This window comes from Cyphomyrmex costatus, unplaced genomic scaffold (assembly GCF_001594065.2).
Source record: "Cyphomyrmex costatus isolate MS0001 unplaced genomic scaffold, Ccosl1.0 scaffold306, whole genome shotgun sequence".
Lineage (NCBI taxonomy): Eukaryota > Metazoa > Arthropoda > Insecta > Hymenoptera > Formicidae > Cyphomyrmex > Cyphomyrmex costatus.
In genome coordinates, this window is record NW_017277190.1 from 253,341 (window position 1) to 273,920 (window position 20,580).

The window sequence follows — 20,580 nt, forward strand, 5'->3', positions numbered from 1 at the left end:
GGGGGGGGGGGGGAGGGGGGACATGGATTGTCCGTCGAACAATTAGAAGCGCGGCGACAAAAGAAACGTAGGAAGCGACATGAACGAACCTTCTGGCCACAGCGCTGGTACGTGTCTAAGAGCTTGATCGTCGAGGCTCGTACCAGGGTCTGCTGGTTCGGGCTACTCTTCTGCAGCGCATTATTGTTGTGCAGCGAGCTAAATGCGGTATTAGCACCGTTCACGGAGTACCGTTGCTGCAGACCGGTATTGTCCAATTGGTAGTCGCTGGTCGATTGGACCAATGCGTGCTGGATCACCGGCTGGCTCACGTTGTAATCCAACTTGCGCTTCTTGCTGGGGTGGTGAACGGTGTTGTTACTGCTGCTGCTGCTGCTGCTGCTGCTGCTGCCGTTGACGCTACTCGTCTGCTGTGTTTGGATGAACATGTCACACATTCCCTGCAATCAGAAAGTAACGACCTCATTAGCGTTAAACGCTGGCGATCCATTAATTTCTTTACGATATGTATTTTTATATTCACTATTATAATCTCTTATTACGATATCGGCTTCTCAGACAAAAGTTAAATTAACACAAATAAAGAAGAAGTGTCAAATACAGGCGAGGCCGGATCTTGGGGCCTAATAATATTTCTGTATAAATTTTAATTAAAAGATAATGTTCATGTGCAAATTTTCAAATACATTTTTCAGTTTTAAACTTACGCGCCGGTATTGAAACGTAATGATAAACTGAAGTTGGAAATAACATCACAATTGATCATCAATTTAATAAATGAGACTAATAAACATTTCGAAACACTGCAAAGCAAAAATTTATTGCAAAAAATATCACCTTGGTCGAAATTTGAACCAAGATCTGCTTCAGTCTATACGAGCCTTATCAATTCGATTACATATTATATATATGAAATTTCAACTGATAAAAATAAATCAAAGAAAAAAAATCCTATTTTCGATCAACCGGTTGACCGAAAATTTTCAGTTGACCAGAAATAGGATTTCTTCTCTTCTTTGATTTATTTGTGTCGGAGTTTAATTTTACTTATAAATTTTAAATATATCTTTCAATTAAATAAACCGCGCGTTGATTGCTGTTGGACTTGAAATTCAATCATTGAAACTAAAGCTGAAATAATAGGCATTTAAGTGTTTAAAGAATATAGTAGTAGCTCTTAAACATCCTGCCGTATCGCAAAAAAATTAAAATGACATCAGGACGTTAAATATTCGAGTAATGACACTGTTTTCTCAGGAGATTTGAAAGACACCTCGACGCAAAAGTGTGCGTCACCATGGCGAAAAAATACTGCGGGGAACACAAAAAGTAAAGCCAACGACCATGAATATTTTAAAGTCTTCTTCGCCGACGTGTTGGTTTGGGTCAGTGATTCTCAAAGAGCTGTCACCAGATATCATATTTTTACATGCGAACAACCGCGGAGTGATCGCTTCCCGGTTTTTTTCCAATAAGTATGACTGTTCGTTTGCGAGGAGCAAACAATTTCCACGAGGTTTACCAGTTAACCGTCTCGACGACGGTCTTTTATCCTCTCCTGCTTTGTCATAGCTAAGAATTCTCGCAGCTCGTTTCTAGGCTATTAGCCGCTCTTATCATGCGGATACATTAACGTTTTATGTCTCGGAATAATCTGTCGGTTTCGGGGGAGTCTTCTATTTTAAGAATTTCCTAGCACTTCAATCTAACGCGGAAAATTGTAAATCTCGATACGAATCCTGCCACGTTTCATATTGAAAATTATTGCTTTGTATACGAAAATGACGTGTTCGTAAGGTGACCTACAAAGAATGAGAACGCCACCCGAAATGTTATCGCTTGCAGTGCCCGATTTTCGACGTTAAACAGTTTAATGTCAAATAAAAAATTCAGATTAATTGCGACTTAATGATTGAAAAATCCAATGTACCCATACAGTTTCTGTAAAAAATAATTTCTATACTTTTTGTTTAAAAATGAATACATATAAAACAAGAGTTTAACAATACAATTTTTATAATTTGAAATAAAATTTCGTCTTAATTATTTTTTTAAATGTTTTTATTATTGAAAAAAATTTGATTGGGGTTCTAAATTACTGCCAAACTTTTTGTACCTATTACTTTCATGTATACAGTATAAAAAAATTGTAATATTATCATAATTTGTTTATTTTTGATTAAAAAATACGTAATACACACACATCCTTAGTGTCACGAAGGTCCTTAATTGCAGCGGCGTGTGGAACCATTTTCTCGTGTGGTATCAACACAACGTAATTCCATCTGATCGTACTCAGATACGGAGAGTATTGCACAATACGTTTGTGACTCATAGAGTTGCCGCCCGAATAATACCGGGTACACAAAAACAACCGATCGATCGCAATCCCGCAATGCCTCGGAAACAACACGATTTCAATTCTACCCTCTCGGGTTCTGCCTTCCTTCTTCAATCTATCTATCGCATCTCTCAATACGCGCATCTCTCTCTCTCTATCTCTCTCTCTTCCTTTCTTTCCCTCTCTCTACTATTCTCGCCGTCATTTATCCGCGCGATGTGCTCTAATTATAGTGCTGACTGTCAGAAATGCTGGTTGGCATTATGAACGATCTACGGTACCACGAGGTATACAGTTATGTTTAAGTTAACCGGCTCGACACCCGTCGGTTCCTTAACAAAGTGGTGCAAACAAGTAGTACGACCATGCCGGTTACTTGGCGAACTGTGACAAAATATCCATCGCATTTTGGTGCAGGGTTGCGAAAAGGTAGACTTCTCTAATCCTAATCGGAGTATTAATATTAAACATTTGTTGAAGAGAGAGATTAATAACTATATTACATTCTCAACATCCTGTGAAACTTTATTTAATTACGTACTAATCATGTATATGCTTTTAGAGAAACTCTCAAGTAGAGAACAAACGTGGACTTTTGTAAAATAATAAGCAAGGCGAGTCACGCGTAAGCCTGGCTTATTACTTTTTTCCATATGTCACGCAGTGTGACATACGTTCTCCGATCTTAATTAAAGTACATTATACATTCAACTAATAATCATTGATTAATGTGCTTTTTTCAAAAAGACTTAACTTTCGAGTGTACAAAACAGATAGAGATTTTTATAAAATAATATAATATATACAATATAGTATTTATCCGTATATTTTGCAACACAACGATATCGTGAAGCGCAGGGAACGCACAGACGCAAATGGAGAACGCGGTAATCCGTTTCAGCGAAATAATAAGCAGCCCGTAACTCCGTGGAATAACTTGTCGGAAATGTGTTCGGGGTAATTCATCAGACCGCGTCACGGTGACTCAGCTCCGAGTAAAAGTAACGAAACTTTGCGTCACCCTGTAGCGGCCCCTGCGGCGGCCCCTGCGGCCCATGTGCATGTGCGACCGCTACGCGAGTTCGTGTATGAACGACTACGTAGGTATGCATCACGCGCGCTTATATTCCGCGCGATGAGTCAAGCCGATCGATTGATGAACGGGGAAATCCGAGCTTGCTCGCCAAATGGCGAAAACTTTCCTGGCGAAATTGCGAGGTAGCCAAGTAACAGCCAAGTGACCGATCGTGTCCAGACTATCTTGACGGACTCACGACTGCGTATACAAGGTGACGCAAAAGTGCGCAACGCGACGATAAGACTCGGTTAGTTCTAGTCATCTTTTAGGAATGTACGTTCTCTTTCCTCTTTCTCTCTCAAATTTAACAAATAAAAAGTTATTATATTAAATTAAAATTAATATATTTTATTCAACGCGCGTAATTATTGTTTTCTAGATATAAACAACGTAAAATCTTTCCTAAAGAATTTGATAATCTTAAATTCCAATAATATTATATTTTTCTATCAAAATATAGCTCGAAAAAACAATATTTCCTTTTGAAATTTAAAAGAATCAAATAAAAAAGATGAAATTGTTATTTTTAACTCTATCTTTATGTCACACTGTATACATGCATATGTTAAACTTCTTTTAATAATATGAATGGTTTCATTAGACGTAATTAAATTGTTTGAGATATATTATAGCGTGAAAAAATAAAAAAATTTTCTTATTTTAACAATATAATAACTTTTTCGATACTCTGCAGCAGAATTACAGCAAATACAAACCTTTTCGGAATTTCTAATAAACATTTTTTCATACATGACAGTTATATCTCTTTCAGAGTCCCGAAAGCTACTCCAAGAGCTCGGAAGCCTCCAGGAGACTCGCTGACTCAATTTGCATAGACCTTATATAGGATTTCGGGGCGTTTTCCTTTTACGAGTAGCGCATCCATCTCGTGGCTGGGTCACGTACGAGATGAACGCGCTTATTTTTAATAAAACAATTTAACAATGCAAACAGCAAGAGATTAAGTACAAGCAAACAAACATAATTTGATTTTATTTGAAAAAAATGTTAATTCCAATCGGTAGTTATTAGAGTTATAATAAGTAACGATATCTATATTTGCCAAATCCTTCTAAAACTAATAAATAATAACGGAGGCAACTGTAATGTTTTTAATTTTTAATAATGAATAACCCGAATTTATTCACTGATGTCTTTTCAAATTTCGAAGCAATAAATTTTATCATTAATTCAAGTAAAATTTATCCTATAAGCTCATCGTTTGTAAAGGCTTTATACGTTATTTTTTGCAGGACTTTTAAAACATCCTGTACGTTATAGATACGTCCAGCTGTTTGCGTTTTATAGCAAGTCAACGCACACAAACAAGGGACATAAATAATACGTTAATCTCTCGCTGGGCACATGACGACAGATTTACAGTGTCCGAGGTAATATTTTTCGAAAATCGTTACGGGAGCAATATTTAGCAATACCGAATGCGCCATCCCGTGCTGCTTGCGCGCTCGTCGTGGCTTCGGATTCCCGGCAGTGCACTTCGATGAATATCGCAAAAAGAGACACCGGGAGGGGAAGACTTGAAGGAGCAACCTAAGTTTATCTTTAGAAAAACACCCGCGGTGTCGCTAGGAAAAACTGCCGCCTACGATATATATGATAAAAAGGTTATTCATTTTTAAGGGTGACACTTTTCTAGGTTGCTGCCACGTGAATGCGTAGGGAGAGCTTAATATAGGACGCCGCAAAATCAACGGGAGAACACACACCTCATACGATATTCGTGACGTGCGCGTCGTATATGTATTACCTATACGTTTATTTACGTATTTCCGAGAAGCATATGAATTTCCTTTGACATTCGCGAAAAGTATATAACAGAAAAAATGATTTATCCGCATATACTTTCGTTCATTCGTAAAAAAAAAAAAAAAATCACTTCCTCCTTGGTCACATTAACATTTTATTTTTCGTATACAACATCTGGCACACGAAAAAAACGATTTTGGTGAAGTATTCAAAAATTTAGCTAGAGAGAGAGAGATACGAAACTAAAAATAATTCTGTTGAATCATTAAAATAATTATATGTAGAAAAGCGTTGATGACGATGCTACAGTCTTAACATTCTATTAACAACCAGCTCGAGCATCTTACATAATCGTTTTAATGATTTTAACAAAATTACTTTCAGATCTCTCTCTCGATCTACAGCTCGAAGGGTTCAGATATATACTTAGACGGAAAGAATGATTTTGTTAAAAAATTAAAAAATTTAAGCAAATATATATAGATACGAAAATAATTTTGTTGGACCATCAAAGATACGTATTATTATAGAACATTCAAGCAGTCATCCTATACAATTACTTTGATGATTTTAACAAAATTATTTTCAGATCTGTATCTAGATAGATTATAGATATTTGAAAACCGTTCTTTTTGCGCAGCGATCATATTAGCATCTCGCAGAGACGGAACCACGTTATTTCACGTGCGACTGCAGAAGTAAGCGTAAAGATTCAGCGGTCATGCACCGGTGACCGGTCATTCACTGATGCATCCACCCCGCGTACATTGATAGCACATGATCAATATGTATGTATCCACGACACATCTGCGAGGAGTCGCTTTTAAAAGTGACCGAGCGCTCGCGTGTATAGATGCGAGAGAGCGTACCGACGGTAAATATCGATATTCGCGTGAGTATCATCGACACTGCGGACGTAAAACGGCGCGACGCGACGCGACGCGACGCAATATATCGTTCGAAAAGCAACTAAAAATTAAACGCATGACGCCGCCAGGAAAAGTCACGCCGCGCCGCCGCCGCGTGGGGCTATGTTAATCGCGACATATACCACACATATACAATACTAATTCCTCGCGTCGAATAAGGTTTAAGCCTCGGCTTGTAAATTAGCGTCTGATATCCCGGTCATAAACGTCCGACATTTACGCACCATATTTATAACGGACAATCCTCCGCGCGGCGGCAAAAGTACGCCGACAAATTGGACGTTGCATTAGGCTTCATTTGCGTAACGCGCTCGCGAAACGGCATCTCTCTGTATGCGTAATCTTTCCGCGAACGGTGCGCCGTAAATATATACTCGCGCCTAAATGCAAATGCGACCGGCGCGTAATGTAATCCGCCGCGCCGTGGTTCTACCGCGGATCTTCTGATAAAGACTGCATATCGGCGACGCGGCGGCGGTTGCCCAGTATATGCATCCCAAATCGTCTTAACTACTTCTAGGAAACAGAAATTATACTCGTTATCTACGGAAAGCTGTTGGACTTTGCAGTGTGTAATCCGCGTTTAAAAAATGCGCGGTCTTAAAACTGTTTTAGAGATAAGACTTTAATTATATCTTTAAAGAAAACGTACTTGGCGCGCTCGATTTTTAGGCCTCTCCTTTATACAATTGAACATTTCAACAACTGACACGCTCAACTATAAGAGAACGAAGAAACAGGTTGTCCGGTAATTCGAATGTTCTATTTTCGGAAAGCGGCCGCGTTCATTAAGGCTTAATTATAGCTGTCTCGCGTGAACGAACAGATAATCGCGTTAAAGGTCCGCATTCGTCAATCGCATTGTCTCCGCGCTCTCCGTGAAGTCTACAATTGTAATTTTTTTTACGTAAATTCGCCCTTGCGCAAATAAACGTGCGGCCGCGCGGAATAAATCGTCGGCTCGTTATTATTACGCAAGGTGCGCACGCCGAAGCACAGAGCGTGCAACTTTTCGTGGAAGACAAGAAGCCGACAGGTCGATGGCGATTAAGCAATTGTTATAAGGATTAACACACAATGGGAAAGGCCACGCGCGCGTCCTTATGACGTCAATTCTGTCGAAAAAGAATATACGCTTCCTATTCGAGCTTCAAATAGCGAAAGAAAAATTCGCGCGTCTTTGAATGCGTACTTTTTTCTTTCTTTTTCTTTAACGAAAAAAACCCGTGCGTTCGCTCGCTTCGCCGTTACTTCCGGTGTTACTTCGTTATCGCAATGTGCGTGCTGTCCCTTACAGAAATTCAATTTAATGGCCAATTTAAGACTAAAAAATAATAATTAACTCTGGAATGTTGTACTGCAGATTAATTTTCGCTCGTGCACTTTTTATTAAATTTTGATACCTTATAAAATAACATTTAATAAAAAGACTGTTTGAAGTTGATTTTTTACATTACAAAATAGTGTTAGGTTAGAATTTAGATAACTATTGAGAAAAAGTTGAAATATTTGCAAGCAAATGTTTTCTTCGATATTCGTCGGTTATAAACAAATGATAACAGAATTACATTTCTATGAATCATAATATCTCATTAATTGTAAAAAATAAAATATATGGTTTATTTTGCTACAGAAATAAAATTTTATTTAGAATTTAAATACCTTTTTCTCAATGTAATACCTTGTAACCTATAAAGTAGACATAAAAAAGAGTAAAGAAATTCTCAATTCCCTGATAGAAATGTATCCAGTTTTCTTAACCACCCGTTCAATGATACTATCTATGTAATATTATTGTATTCGTATTAGCTGTAACAATCACTGCATAAAAAATGGACAAGAATTTTAGAGTTTTATATGCAACTTGCGTAGACACTTGCTCAGTTATTATCATAGTATTAACAGACCACTATTAGTTAAAATTGCGTAGTTCACTTATTATTGTTTTTATTCGGCAAATAGATTCAAATTTTGTGCTTCTTTGTGCGCAGTAAGTAACTGCGGACACAACATTACATCTTGATTAGATTAGGATTCTAAACAGTTTTACTTTCCACTTGACTTTTTATTCACTAGACAGAGTTACTATAATTGTCCGGTAACTGAAATTGCATCCAAAGTAATGTGTTAATGTATTAGAAAAAAAAATATAAATAGCATATTCCAGAGTTAATTATTACCTTCTAGTATTAAATTTCTATAAGGGGTGTACCGTCTGGAAACATCACATGATGATTTTGCGACGAAGCTCCGCCTATGACCGAACGAATATTTATACATATATCGATCAAACTCCTTCGGACGATGGAAAGACAGCCACCTCCTCCTCCTCTCGTAACAAGAGAGGACACTTTCCATCGACATATATTTCTTACAGCGGATTTCAAGCGAAGGCGGCACAGACCATTGTGAACGGGGGGAAGCTAAGAAAACCCTTCACCCGCAGCAGTAATAATGGCTTGCGGAGCCGGGCATGAGTTAACGTAGAATATTGCGGGAGGGGAAACACGTTCCGTCGACGCGTCATTACGGCCCGAAAAGGATATCCTTTATTCCGTTGAGCTTCTAGGGCGTATCGTGGATACGAGGATGCAATTTACTACGATTACTACGTTCTGCAACAATTTCGGTATTTCGTCCTTGTCAAAAGAATTGTACACGCTTTTTTCTCTCGTAAATCGAAATTTAGGAACTGAAATCCCGAATCGCGCGGTCGAATCAGAATTCGCGCTTTTGCGTAACAAAGGCAAATCGACAATACACACACACGTGGTATTTTACCCTGTAAAATCTCTCTCTCTCTCTGTGCATGCGGAACAATTTCTATATACAATATAACGAGAATTTCTAAAAACAATTATCCGTAGCGTTAATAACGTTAGTTAGTAAATCGATAATTTCACCACACGTTAAATAATTTAATCTAATTGAACGTAACTAAATCAAGAGCGTCGAGAATAAAAAAAATCTAGTATTGAATAACTTTCATGAAAATGTGCATTTTTCAACAGCGCGGGCGCGCGTTGAAGCAAAATTGAGGCGATTAACGTTTGGACAGTTGCCAACAATCTTAGCAGATAGACTTACGTAGCTGAAATTCGTGGTAAAATGCAGTTGCCCTCGGCAAGACGTGACGTGTCACCGCTTAGCAGCCGGTGCAACATTACTCCGATACAAGTGCGTGCGTGCGTGCTGCAGGTAAGTTCGACGCACTCACACACACGCATGTGAGCCGTGAAGGAGAACAGCCTGCACAAAAATGCTCTAACCGACAGGCAACGTGCGTTCTGAAATGCCCGCACATGTATAGTGCAACCGTGTATCGTGAGGTTCGTTCGAAAAAGATCGAAAGAAAGCGAGAAAGAGAGAAAAAATGCAGGGGCGAGCAAGAGAGAGAGAGAGAGAGAAAGTTTTAAGGCTATGCTGGATGAAAAAAAAAACTTGGAGACTCGAGACTACAAAACGTCGTATATATTCCACTAGAATCCACTTTTTCACGAAGCAAAACTTCGGAAAAGTTACCCGCGCGTAATCAGAAAACTAAAACTCACGAGTAAAATGTTTCAATGTTCAAATGCTTCCCGAGCATCGCGTCCATATATGCTCTGCTATCATTTTTATTTATTCCTGCCCTTCGGCTTTGGATGGCTTCCGGTTTTTACATACATTCTTTTCTTAACTCGGGAATAGTCCCCTGGAATGTTTTTATTATAGTACACACATCCCACCGGTGAGAAAATGTGAAATGTCGTAAAATAAATATTTTTTTCTTTCTTTTAATAAGTATTCTTTACAATTTTTTAATATGCAATTCCATCCACACACAATAAAAAAGCATTTTATTATACGATTACCATTTTTTATTTTTAGAAATATTGCCATAATAAATCACTTAACATGCCTATTCTGTTTTATTTGATTTCTACTTACTTTTTTTTTTTAGAAAATTATGAATAAATTCATATTCACATAATATTATCAAAAACTAACCGAAAATAATCAATAATACAGTTAACAATAATAATTTTTCACTGCAATATAAAGGCATTTCAGATAATCGTTAATATATGAATAGAAAACACAAATATATATACACAGCACAATGATTATGCTATGTCGTTAACTTTTACAGGACAAACTTGTCACTATAATAATGCTGATGTACGAGTAGTGTCATTTTCACGCAAGATACAATGAGAAAATTATACATTTTATTTAAAAAAAATCTGTAAGAAATTTTAAAAATAAACCCACCGCCCTGTAAGGATTAATTTGAGCTATTTATTAATTATATCATGCTGATCGTCTCTTGAATATACATACGAGAATGTACGATTTGAAATAACCAGGAAACAGCGTATTCCTAGAGCGCGCATTGTCATTTCGCGATCGTATATGATTACCGTACTGTCATTCGAGGCACTTTCTCCATTTGTATGCAAACTAATGGGTATTCAAAAGCGCGTATAGATACTGAATACTCGGCTATTATCTGTGATTTCAGGTAACGGCCCTGAGAGAGGGCCACCGGCTATAATTTCCTGTATCTGCCCTTCGTCAGGCGGAAACAAAAAATCATACAGCTCGGGAGTGTACGTATAGTCCTTTTTTGTCGTACCCGCTCTTCGTTCTGGGATCAAAGGTAGGATCGAGAGTTCTAGGATTAAGGAGGATCTCCGGTACGGGTTGCATACGTCGTCGCGACGCCAGTCGCCATATGGAAATTAACACACGTATGTAGAATAGGTGAAAAACTATACTGGTCGAGCGACATTAAGTGCAATATCAAAGTACGTCGTAAACGATTTAATTCAGAGAGGTGTGTGCAAATCCAAATTTATTAAAATATCTAAAAATTTAACTAAATACAGATATCAAAAAAAATTTAATCTAGCGATCAGTTGAAGCGTCCTATTAAAAGACAATTATTTGGATGATTCAACGATTTTAAATATGTACGTAACTAAATGTTTAAATCTTCAACAAAACCTTTTCGTGTGCATTTGTATTTTTCAAATATAGCGGGAATCTGAAACGTATCGCACTCGCCGGATGAGCCACGTTTGCGAAATATGCCAAGTTCGCAGCGAGCCGTTCCAAACATCGCTTGTATACTTTTGAAATGCACACGTACATAAAAAATTCCCCGCCTCGACTGATTGTATCTCGCGCGCGATTTCGCGAAATCGTTATATCGTATACGTATATATCACGTCATATCTCGTATTCGTCTCGGGGATCGTGACAAAACATGCCAATGAACGAACGAGTGAGAGTACAATGAAAACTGTTTCGGCAATCATTGGCTCGATAAGCAGATATATTTGTCTGCGCAGTTTTATCGCTCTACATTGACAACAGAAACGTATTTCGATACATAACTCATAGTCATTTTCGGTGCCAAATGTATATCTTTTTATTTAGAATAATAAAGATAATTATTAATTAATATTACTACCAATATATCGTAACTAATATAAAATAACTATAAAAACGCAGCTCCTGACCATAATTATTTCGTCGTGCTCGGAGATATTCGCTCGATTTTGTATAAGACTCGGAAAAAGGTATGGCAATTCGTACGGAAAGTTTACAGTGTGTTTTCCTTGCCGCGTATAACTGCATTTGATCGACATTTGGCGACGTGCCGTTTCTCTCTTTCTCTCAGCCGGGTGCGAAACAACTTTGTATATCTCGCCCCATACATTTAACGCGGGAGGAGACCAACCAACGTACGGTACGACGAGCTGCCAAAACCCGAGGCGAATTACGAAACGTAAACCGCCGGCTGAGCGAATCGATAAGCCCTTACCGAATTCAGGCCTGCCTCCTCGCAAAATTGCTAATTACGGCACGGCGCGGCGCGCGCTCGGTCGGTCGGGGCACTCCCCGACGCGTTATTTCGGCGCTCATCGACGAGACTGGACTCGAAAAGCCCCGGGTTTACGTCCAGGACAATGGCCATCGCCGAAAACGAAGGGCGACGGGCTCTCCATGCTAATAGCCAGGTATAGGGAGATATACCCGCATCGGAACGGTCGGAGCACTGCTGGATATACCCCGATGGAGGCTACCCAGCAGTGCGCATATACGGGGTGTGCCCAAAATCCAACACACCCCGGGATATGCATTGCGGAGTGGATTTCTCGTCGTCGATCCACTCCGAAGCTGAGATTCGATTGTGGAGCTGTACAACGCGGTGACAAAACTCGTCAAGCCTACATCGAGAGAGAAAAAAAGTTTTCTTAATTCGACTATTTGTAGTCATTTCTGACGTATTTTTTCGTAAAACTACAACTATAATTATTATTGCCAACTTTATAGCAGTAATAATTGTAAAAATAGAGCTCTTTGTCTTCTGGATTATTTTACTACCATCATATACCTAATTATAGTGACAAATATCAATTTGTATTTTTCTCACAGTATGTATGAAGAAAGAATAAATATTACACAGTTATCCACTATACGTGTGAGTTTCGATATATTTTTATCAGAAGTATAACTTTAGCCGTACGCAGACGTGCCAATTTAACGCTCGCTCGTGCGTACATGCATACATTTGCGCATGCATTGAAAAAACGTCTGGTTGTAGGTCAAATGTTATATTTTCTTTAAAGTACAACGCAATACTTAGTAAATATTATCAAATAGTAATTAATCGTGTGATAATTAGAAAAGTGAAGTGAATATTTAGAAAGATAAAATTATCGTTCATAGTTGATTTTAGTTATATTAATCTTCCATCTGTAATCCGGGTTTTTTCATCCAGCTTAAAATTTTTACTGTTCTAGGTTTAAAAAAAAATCAGGATTACTTTTTAACGCCTCTTTTACATTTTAGCAAATATATATTTTTTTTTAATTGAAATGCTTAAACCTTTATTGTGAATAAAATTTGAAACTTAAATAAAATAAACAAAAATGAGGGTAAATTTTAAGAGTGACATTCTGTTTGATCTAAAAGCGAGATTCAAATTGCAAACGAAGAATTAACATTTGATTGAAGTTGTATTGAAGTGACTATCGTTTAGGCTTGATTATTGTTGTTACCAGACTTTCCTCGGTGTGGACAAAAAATGAAATTAACATTTACAGCTATAGTTTTACTTATATTAAAACAAAACACTTGACTGGAAGTATTTCAAAGCTTTACTTCTAACGTTCTAACTATCATCCGGGTCACTTGACTGTTATTACCGGACTTTTTTGTCAGCGTATACATGTTGTGTGTACGTGCGCGTACGCGGTTTGACAGCCACGGTCGTTAGGCCCGACGAGGACAACGTACCGAGCGGAGGTAATCGCGAGCGATAGCGTGACGCGCGAGAATCGCGATCCAGAAAGACACGCTCGCGACCCTGCCGGGTTACGTCGTCGACCAACGAGCGACAGATGTTTCGAGAGGAGCTAACTACAAATGTAAAAAAAAAAAAAAAATACGGCGCGTCACGGTAATCGGATTTTCCTGCGAAGGCAGCGACGACCGAGGGGATTCCAGATTGCGAGCAGATTCCGGAATCCGTCTCGCTCGCAAAGCTCTCTCGGCGCGGACGACGGATCGGTTACGCGACGACGATTGAAATACAGCGCAGTGGTAATCAATGTGAGACGAAGCGGGTAAGAATGCGTCAGCAGCCGGTGGCTCGCGTTGTAAGGCGGAGCCAAGATGAAGCCGCGGGCTCTCTAATCATACCCGCGTGCGGAAAAGTCTAAATAAGGTCCCGATGGCGCGCGTTCTCGCCGCTGACGCTTCGCGAACGGGTTATTCATACTCGCCATCGATATTCGCGAAGAATATTTCTTGCAAGAAACTAATAGCGATGCACCGAGGAACTCGCGCGTGGAAAGAACGGACAATTCCGACGACGCGGTTGCGTCGTGGGAAACGGTGTTGTCGTCGTCGCGGCGATTTGAAATTCGATGTCGCGCCGAGAGAGAATGTTCTGTATTCGAAATCAGTTCCGTCGCGCGCGTCAGTCTACATTTCCACGCGGAGGAAACTACTGTATAAAGAAACTGATGCGTTTATCTCTAACAATTATCTTTAAGTGTAAGAGAGAGAAAAAGAGAAAGAAAATAATAAGGAGCGGTGACAAAAACTGTGAATAATTCGTTATACCAATGACGGAGGTTTCAACTCTATAGCTAATTCAAGTATTTGTTATTAAATAGATCGTTTAGCATTAAAGTCCACCTTTTTATGTTAAAATAGTATCAGTCTAATTATCCAACGTATGTTGTAGCTTGCAATCAATAATAGATATAAAAGATATTAAGTAAAAATCGACCGAGAAACGTTCAATGTAAATAAAAACCTTATTCGATCAAAAAGATCTTTAATGTGAATTTTACAATTTCCAGTTCGAACAAGAGATGAAAAAGCAGATAGAGGTACTTTATTATGTGGATTTAAGTGCTAATATTCAAATGTTTGTTATAAAGGCAACTTTAGACGAATAAATGTCTACGCAAATTGCACATATTTTTACCAGGAAAACTGCTTCACAACTATTGAATAAAACTTATCAAGTTCCTATCTATTTACGTAATATTGTTACAACTGTTAAAAATACTAAATCAATACATTAATTGAATGGATGCGCATTGAGAAATATGGTTTGATTGAAAATAGCCAAATCAGAAGATTATTTTCAAATTAAATCATCTGATTGGTATAAATTAGAATCTGCTGGTTTTGTCCACTTTCAACCAAACATTTTTGTCAGTCTATATATAGAGGAAAATTATACACATTTTCACCACTTTGCAATCTATAAAGTGGATAAAAAAATGTAAACGAATGAATAGTGAATGAATTTTCACCCTAGAGTAATTAACTGGAATTTTAGTGAAAAATATGAACGATCCATAATTCTAATTGAGATAACAAAAAAATATATTTAGAATTTCATTCCATTAGTTAAAAATTTACTAGAATTCTATTAGATTTACCCAAGAAAATATTCTGTGAATGTTGATTATCTCGACTAGAATTCTAGTACTTGGATTTAATCAGAATTCTGGATCGTTGGTATCTTTCCACTAGAATTCCAATTAATTCAACCAAACAATTTTTCTCCGCGATACGAGTGTGCGAGTTAAATACGAGTAGCGTTCCACGGTTAATGCAGTTACGCCCATTTCGGCACCAGCACGAATTCGCGATTTCTAGGTTACGTCGAAAGCTAATCGACTTGTAAGGGAAACCCGCGTCGACGTTTTCCGCCGGTCGTCCTGCGGAAGCCACATCGTGACCGACGTTTTCTCGTCTCGACTCCCCTCGGTCGCGTTTTGTCTCGCTCTCACCGGCCTCCGAGAGAGGCGAGAAGCGCGTCAGGAGAGCGGAGGAGTCGATCTACATCGAAGAGAGTGACCGGGAGCGAGAAACTCCATCGCTTTCGACAAAGTTGAAAAACGGAGTATCTTACAAAAGTTTCGCGTGGGGATAATTCAGTGCTCCGGAGTACCATCCTTATATATGAAATAATACAATGTGTGCAAGATGATTTTTTTAGACGAATCAGGTTGCTGGAGAATGACATTCGAAAATGAGACACGCGTGGGGTGTCGCTCACGACGATGACGACGATGACGATAATAGGCTTCCCGCAGTTTTGGAGGTTAGGTCGGCCTCCGGTCGCGACAGATGTTTCCAGGGTCTCGGTTTCCCATTTTGCGATTGTACAGCACGCGTGTATAGAATAGGAGCCATATAGTAGGAGCTGCTATTCAATCGACAGGACGGAGCCTGGTACGGGGGAAAGTGCGGACCGACAAAGTGTAGGCACTGATAGACTGCCAGCCACGCAGACGTATGCCGGGGAGAGAGAGAGAGTGTGTGTGTGTGTGTGTGTGTGTGTGTGTGAGAGAAAGAGACGGAGAGAGAGGGCGAGTGTATTTGCGGATGCGAGAGAAGGGTAACGGGGATAGAGAAAGGAGAAGAGACAGGTCGTTATCAATGCGCGAAAACCTCACGGAGATACGGAGAGCGCACGAGGTATAATTCCACGTCCGTGGAAGATTCCCGATGATGAGTGAATTTTCGCTCAAGAAGAAAACGAGACAGACAGAGAGAGAGGGGGGGGGGGGGAGAGAACAATTTCGCGTGAAAAAGAGATCGGGAAGTTTTGGTTGTTCGCGCAAAGTTCGGAAGATCAGCGCGCGATCGACGTTATTCAAGGAAGACCTCCTCAGGATGAGAAGGGGGAGGGAGGACTCTCAACTTTAGAGACTGTTTATACTTTTTGGCCACGTAGTCAGCGCGCGCGTACCTGTGCGTGTACCGCATCTTCACCTCGTGTAAGGTGATCGTCGGCGATGCCGGTATAGTCCATGGCACGTACGGTTTCGCCCGATCGTCAGCCGTTGTATAGCGTTCAACGTGCACGCCGAGTATAACGTGAGCCAGGAACGGACGTTTAACTCCTGTCACGTTGGCCCACCTTGTCGCTCCGACTCTACTCCGGAGGGTACTCCGAAAAAGCGGATTAGAAAAAAGGACAAAGGAGGAGGGAAAAGGCCCAGGCGAATAAGCGACCGTGGAAATTCGTCTATTGACGAATGTACAAACCAAAAGATAGAGAAATCCATTACGAGCGAGAGAGAGAGAGAGAGAGAGAGAGAGAGAGAGAGAGAGAAACTCGCTCTCGTACACACATACGTCTCGCTTACCTCTCGCTTCTTGGCCAGGGTCTCTCTCTTCAGGGACGGGCCCGACGGTCACGTAGCCGCATGTTCCGATTATCCGCGGACTGTCTGTACTCCTGTCCGGTTTGTCGGCCACCCGTCAGCGGCACATAGCCATCTTGCGTAGCGGCTGGCCTGGCTCGTCGCGCGGACGCCTTCGGTGCGGTGGCCCCCGGCGAGAGCGACTGAGAGAGAGAGGAGCGGCGACGGCGACGGCGACGACGGCGGCGGCGGCGGCGGCGGCGGCGGCGGCGATGATGGCGACGACGAGTAATGTCTGATGCTGCTCTCTGTTTCTCTCTCTCTCTCTCTCTCTCTCTCTTTCTGTCTCTCTCACTTTCCTTCACTCCGGCGAACGACGACGAGACGGTTGCCGCGCCGCGTCGCCGGCGACAGGACGGGACGGCAGATCAGCGACCGCGTCGAGAAACGAGAAGTACGACGACGGCGACGATGGTGGCGGCGACGACGGCGAATCGCGACTCCGCCACTCCGAAGAACGCAACGACGGCGACGGCGACGACGATACGCGGCCCCGTCGAGCAAGTGCGTGTCGCGCTAACACGCGCGCAGACCACCACTGCCACCGCCGCCGAGCCGGCGTGCTACATGCGACACGCAGCGGCGCGTACCTCTCCTCCACCGCCGCACGTTCGCTCACCGAAGTACCATCGGAGCGTCTCCGTGCCGTCCCTGCACCACTACTGTCACTGTCACCACCACCACCACCACCACTGTTTACCACCACTGTTGCTATTGTCGTCGTCGTCGTCGTCGTTGTCGTTGTCGTCGTCGCCGCCGCCGCCGCCGTCGTCGTCGTCGTCGTCGTCGTTACCGCCGCCGCTGCCGAAACCGCCGATACGACGGGCTACTATCGCCACCGACGTGCACAGCACTGCGCTACCACCTTTACGGTTTTCGCCACTTTTCCGCACGTTCCATCCCCGTCACGTACATCGTGTTCCACGCAACGAACGGCGTCGTAGGCGCGGCGGAGGCTGCTGCTTCGCGATTTGCGGCGACACCGAAGTCCTAGTTCCGGAGCGAGCTGTCTCGACGAGCGACTCCACGATCGTGCAGTCTCGTCCCTACGTCGACTCCTTTTCGCTTCTTCTTTTCCATACACCCGCGCATACACATACACACTCACACCCACTCTGTCGCGCGCGCGCACGTTTTCCTGCTGTTTTCCTCCTCGTTTTTTCTTCCGCTTATTTCGAGGGTATATTTCGTGACGTGACGCAGTCCCCACTGCTATCAATCTATCCGTTACGAACCGCGCTCCACCACGCACTACCCGCGACCGCGATCAGGCTGGGACGATCGGGATGGAGTCAACCGCCGCGTGACGGGACGCGGTCGGCAATTTCCGTAGCAGTCCACGAATCTGCCGCAGTGCTGGACGAAGCGCAGGCGCTTCAGGCGCCCCGCGGCTCCTGTCGAAAAAATTCACGACTCGTGCTGTCTTTGAGGTTAGGAAGCTCTCTCGTGGTTTGCAACGTTGAGACCCCATCTGGGCGTTCTATTTTGCGATCGTCGGCGATTCCTCATTTCGAAAGCGCAGAAATACTCGACTTTTCTTCGATCGGCGACCCGATTCTGCCGATTGGGAGACTGATGACTTCCGCCCGAAATTTATGTAAACGTGTTCTGTAACCAAGTTGCATATACAATTAATACGAAAAATATTCGAACAAAGAATAGTTTTTTTTTTTTTTTAATAATCGTACTCTTAAGAGTTAAAAATTTCTTGATTGTATAAATATTTTTTGTTCATCCAAATAACACGATTCATTATATATATTTGCTTGTTATTAAGATAATATATTTTAATATTATTTTTAAAAACAATATGTGTACAATACTCTTTTGCATTTACAATACGCGTTGGCCGCGCAATCAATAATTTTAATTTCTCAAACCTACAAGTATTCGAGCGATTGCGTCAAAACTTTTCAATGTCTTATATCGATTTAATCCCGTTTTATCCTATGTTTACGTTCTCTCAGCCGCGATATATGTAAAACGCATAAAGATAATAAAAGAGAAATCCACGAATTATGTCGTGTCAGTTCATTATCTCTTATTTTATTGTTTCGATATCACTTATATTTTCGCTACTCTTGCTTTTTGAGACACGTAAATATCTTTTATATTTTCATCGAACGAAGCAAATTTCGTGCTTGACTAATTGTAAAATATCTAAATACTTGTATATATCTGCTAAGAGAATACATGATTTATATGACAACACGATATCTTACTTCATAGTCCGATTTAAGATTCCTAATATTTAGAATTTCTGTAATTGAAAGTCCATACAGTAGAACGTGTCCTGTACATTTATATACTTTATTTATAATACTCAGAGTATCTGGCTAATTAATAATCCGCAGCCTTTTAAACATACACTTTTATATAAATACATTTAAGAAATGTTAAACTATATGTATATGTAAGAATCACTTACAAGAAAAGGTTCCCAACTTGGATTATGTATTAATTATTATATAAATTATATACATATATTATATTCTGAGTGACCTCCAAAAGAGTTCTTAGTTAGCGGTCGATAATTCATTAAAAAGTTATTAATAAAAGTAGTATATCGTTTTATTTCTAGTATATGTATATAATATTAAATACTACGTTACACCCCCTCCCCTTTAGTTACGGGGAGCATAATGATTTCCACGCGAAACGAGGTCCAACCCCACTTCCCCCTGCCTAGAGGCGTAACGACATTTCATCTGGATTTTGCTTCGCATGGAAAGCCTCTGGGGAGAGAGAGAGAGAGAGAGAGAGAGAGAGGAGTGGACCTTACTTCGCGTGGAAAGTTGCACGTCCTTAGGTAGGGGAAAGAGATGGGGTGAACCTCGCTTCTCGTGGAAAGTCGTACGCCCCTAGGCAGGGAGGCATTAAATATTTTAACAATGAATATTTAAAAAAATGAATTCTATACCATTGTGTGATCAAATGTTACTGTTAAAAATCCCGTGTTTTCTTTTCCAGTTGATACTTTTCCTCGAAGTATAAAGAATTACTTAGTTGATTAAACAAACCTTTCATCTATCGTTTAAATTGAAGGACAAGGAAATTTTTTTGTAAAAGAAAAGCGTCAATTCGAAAAAACTGACGACTGCTGCTCCGCGCAGAAAGTACGGATTTTAACTCAGCGTTTTCACGGTTTGCTCACCCAACATTGTCGGGTCTTCGCAATGTTAGCTTCGACGTCGCTATATAGAGCACGAGCGTAACAGTTTCCACCGTCGGTGATTTCCATTCTCCTTTCGCGTCGCGCCGCACCGCACCGTGCCGTGCCACGCTGACTCTCGTACGAAAAAGTATGAAAACAATAGGTCTGTGCCGGGATCAGACCGCTCTGAGTTGTAATATCGTGCTTGTGGCACCAACGAGTAAAATTTCAAGCACTTTCACGCGATTACATCAGATTCGCGATTTTTAACATTTGGTTTAAAAACAATATAATATACGCGCCAACGCGAGCAATCGCGTCTCGTCGGATCGAGCTGCAAATATGTTTGGCTAAATATAACGAACACATACAGTTTTTATCCCCGCTCTGACGACGTGATTTATAATAATGTATTATATGACGTTACTCACATTTGGAGTTCTCACCTCCCTCCCCCCTATTCTTTCTCTCTTTCTCCCTCTCGTGGAAAATTTCTTTCCTGCTGCGCAACGCACAGTATATTTAAAAACAGGCTTCGCGATTTAGTATGTATATATTAAACTGAACAGAAGCAATCGATC

The 20,580-nt window shown here is 40.8% G+C and overlaps 1 protein-coding gene across 1 annotated transcript in view; it reads right to left on the reverse strand.

Annotated features, from left to right (window-relative positions):
- Hipk (Homeodomain interacting protein kinase) overlaps nt 1–16,972 on the reverse strand; it is a 30,066-nt gene extending 13,094 nt beyond the window's left edge. Inside the window, 2 exon segments of the mRNA XM_018542128.1 lie at nt 90–440; nt 16,789–16,972. Coding sequence (XP_018397630.1) covers nt 90–437 — 348 coding nt within the window. The 5' untranslated portion in view covers nt 438–440; nt 16,789–16,972.
- Between the last annotated feature and the right edge of the window lie 3,608 nt (nt 16,973–20,580).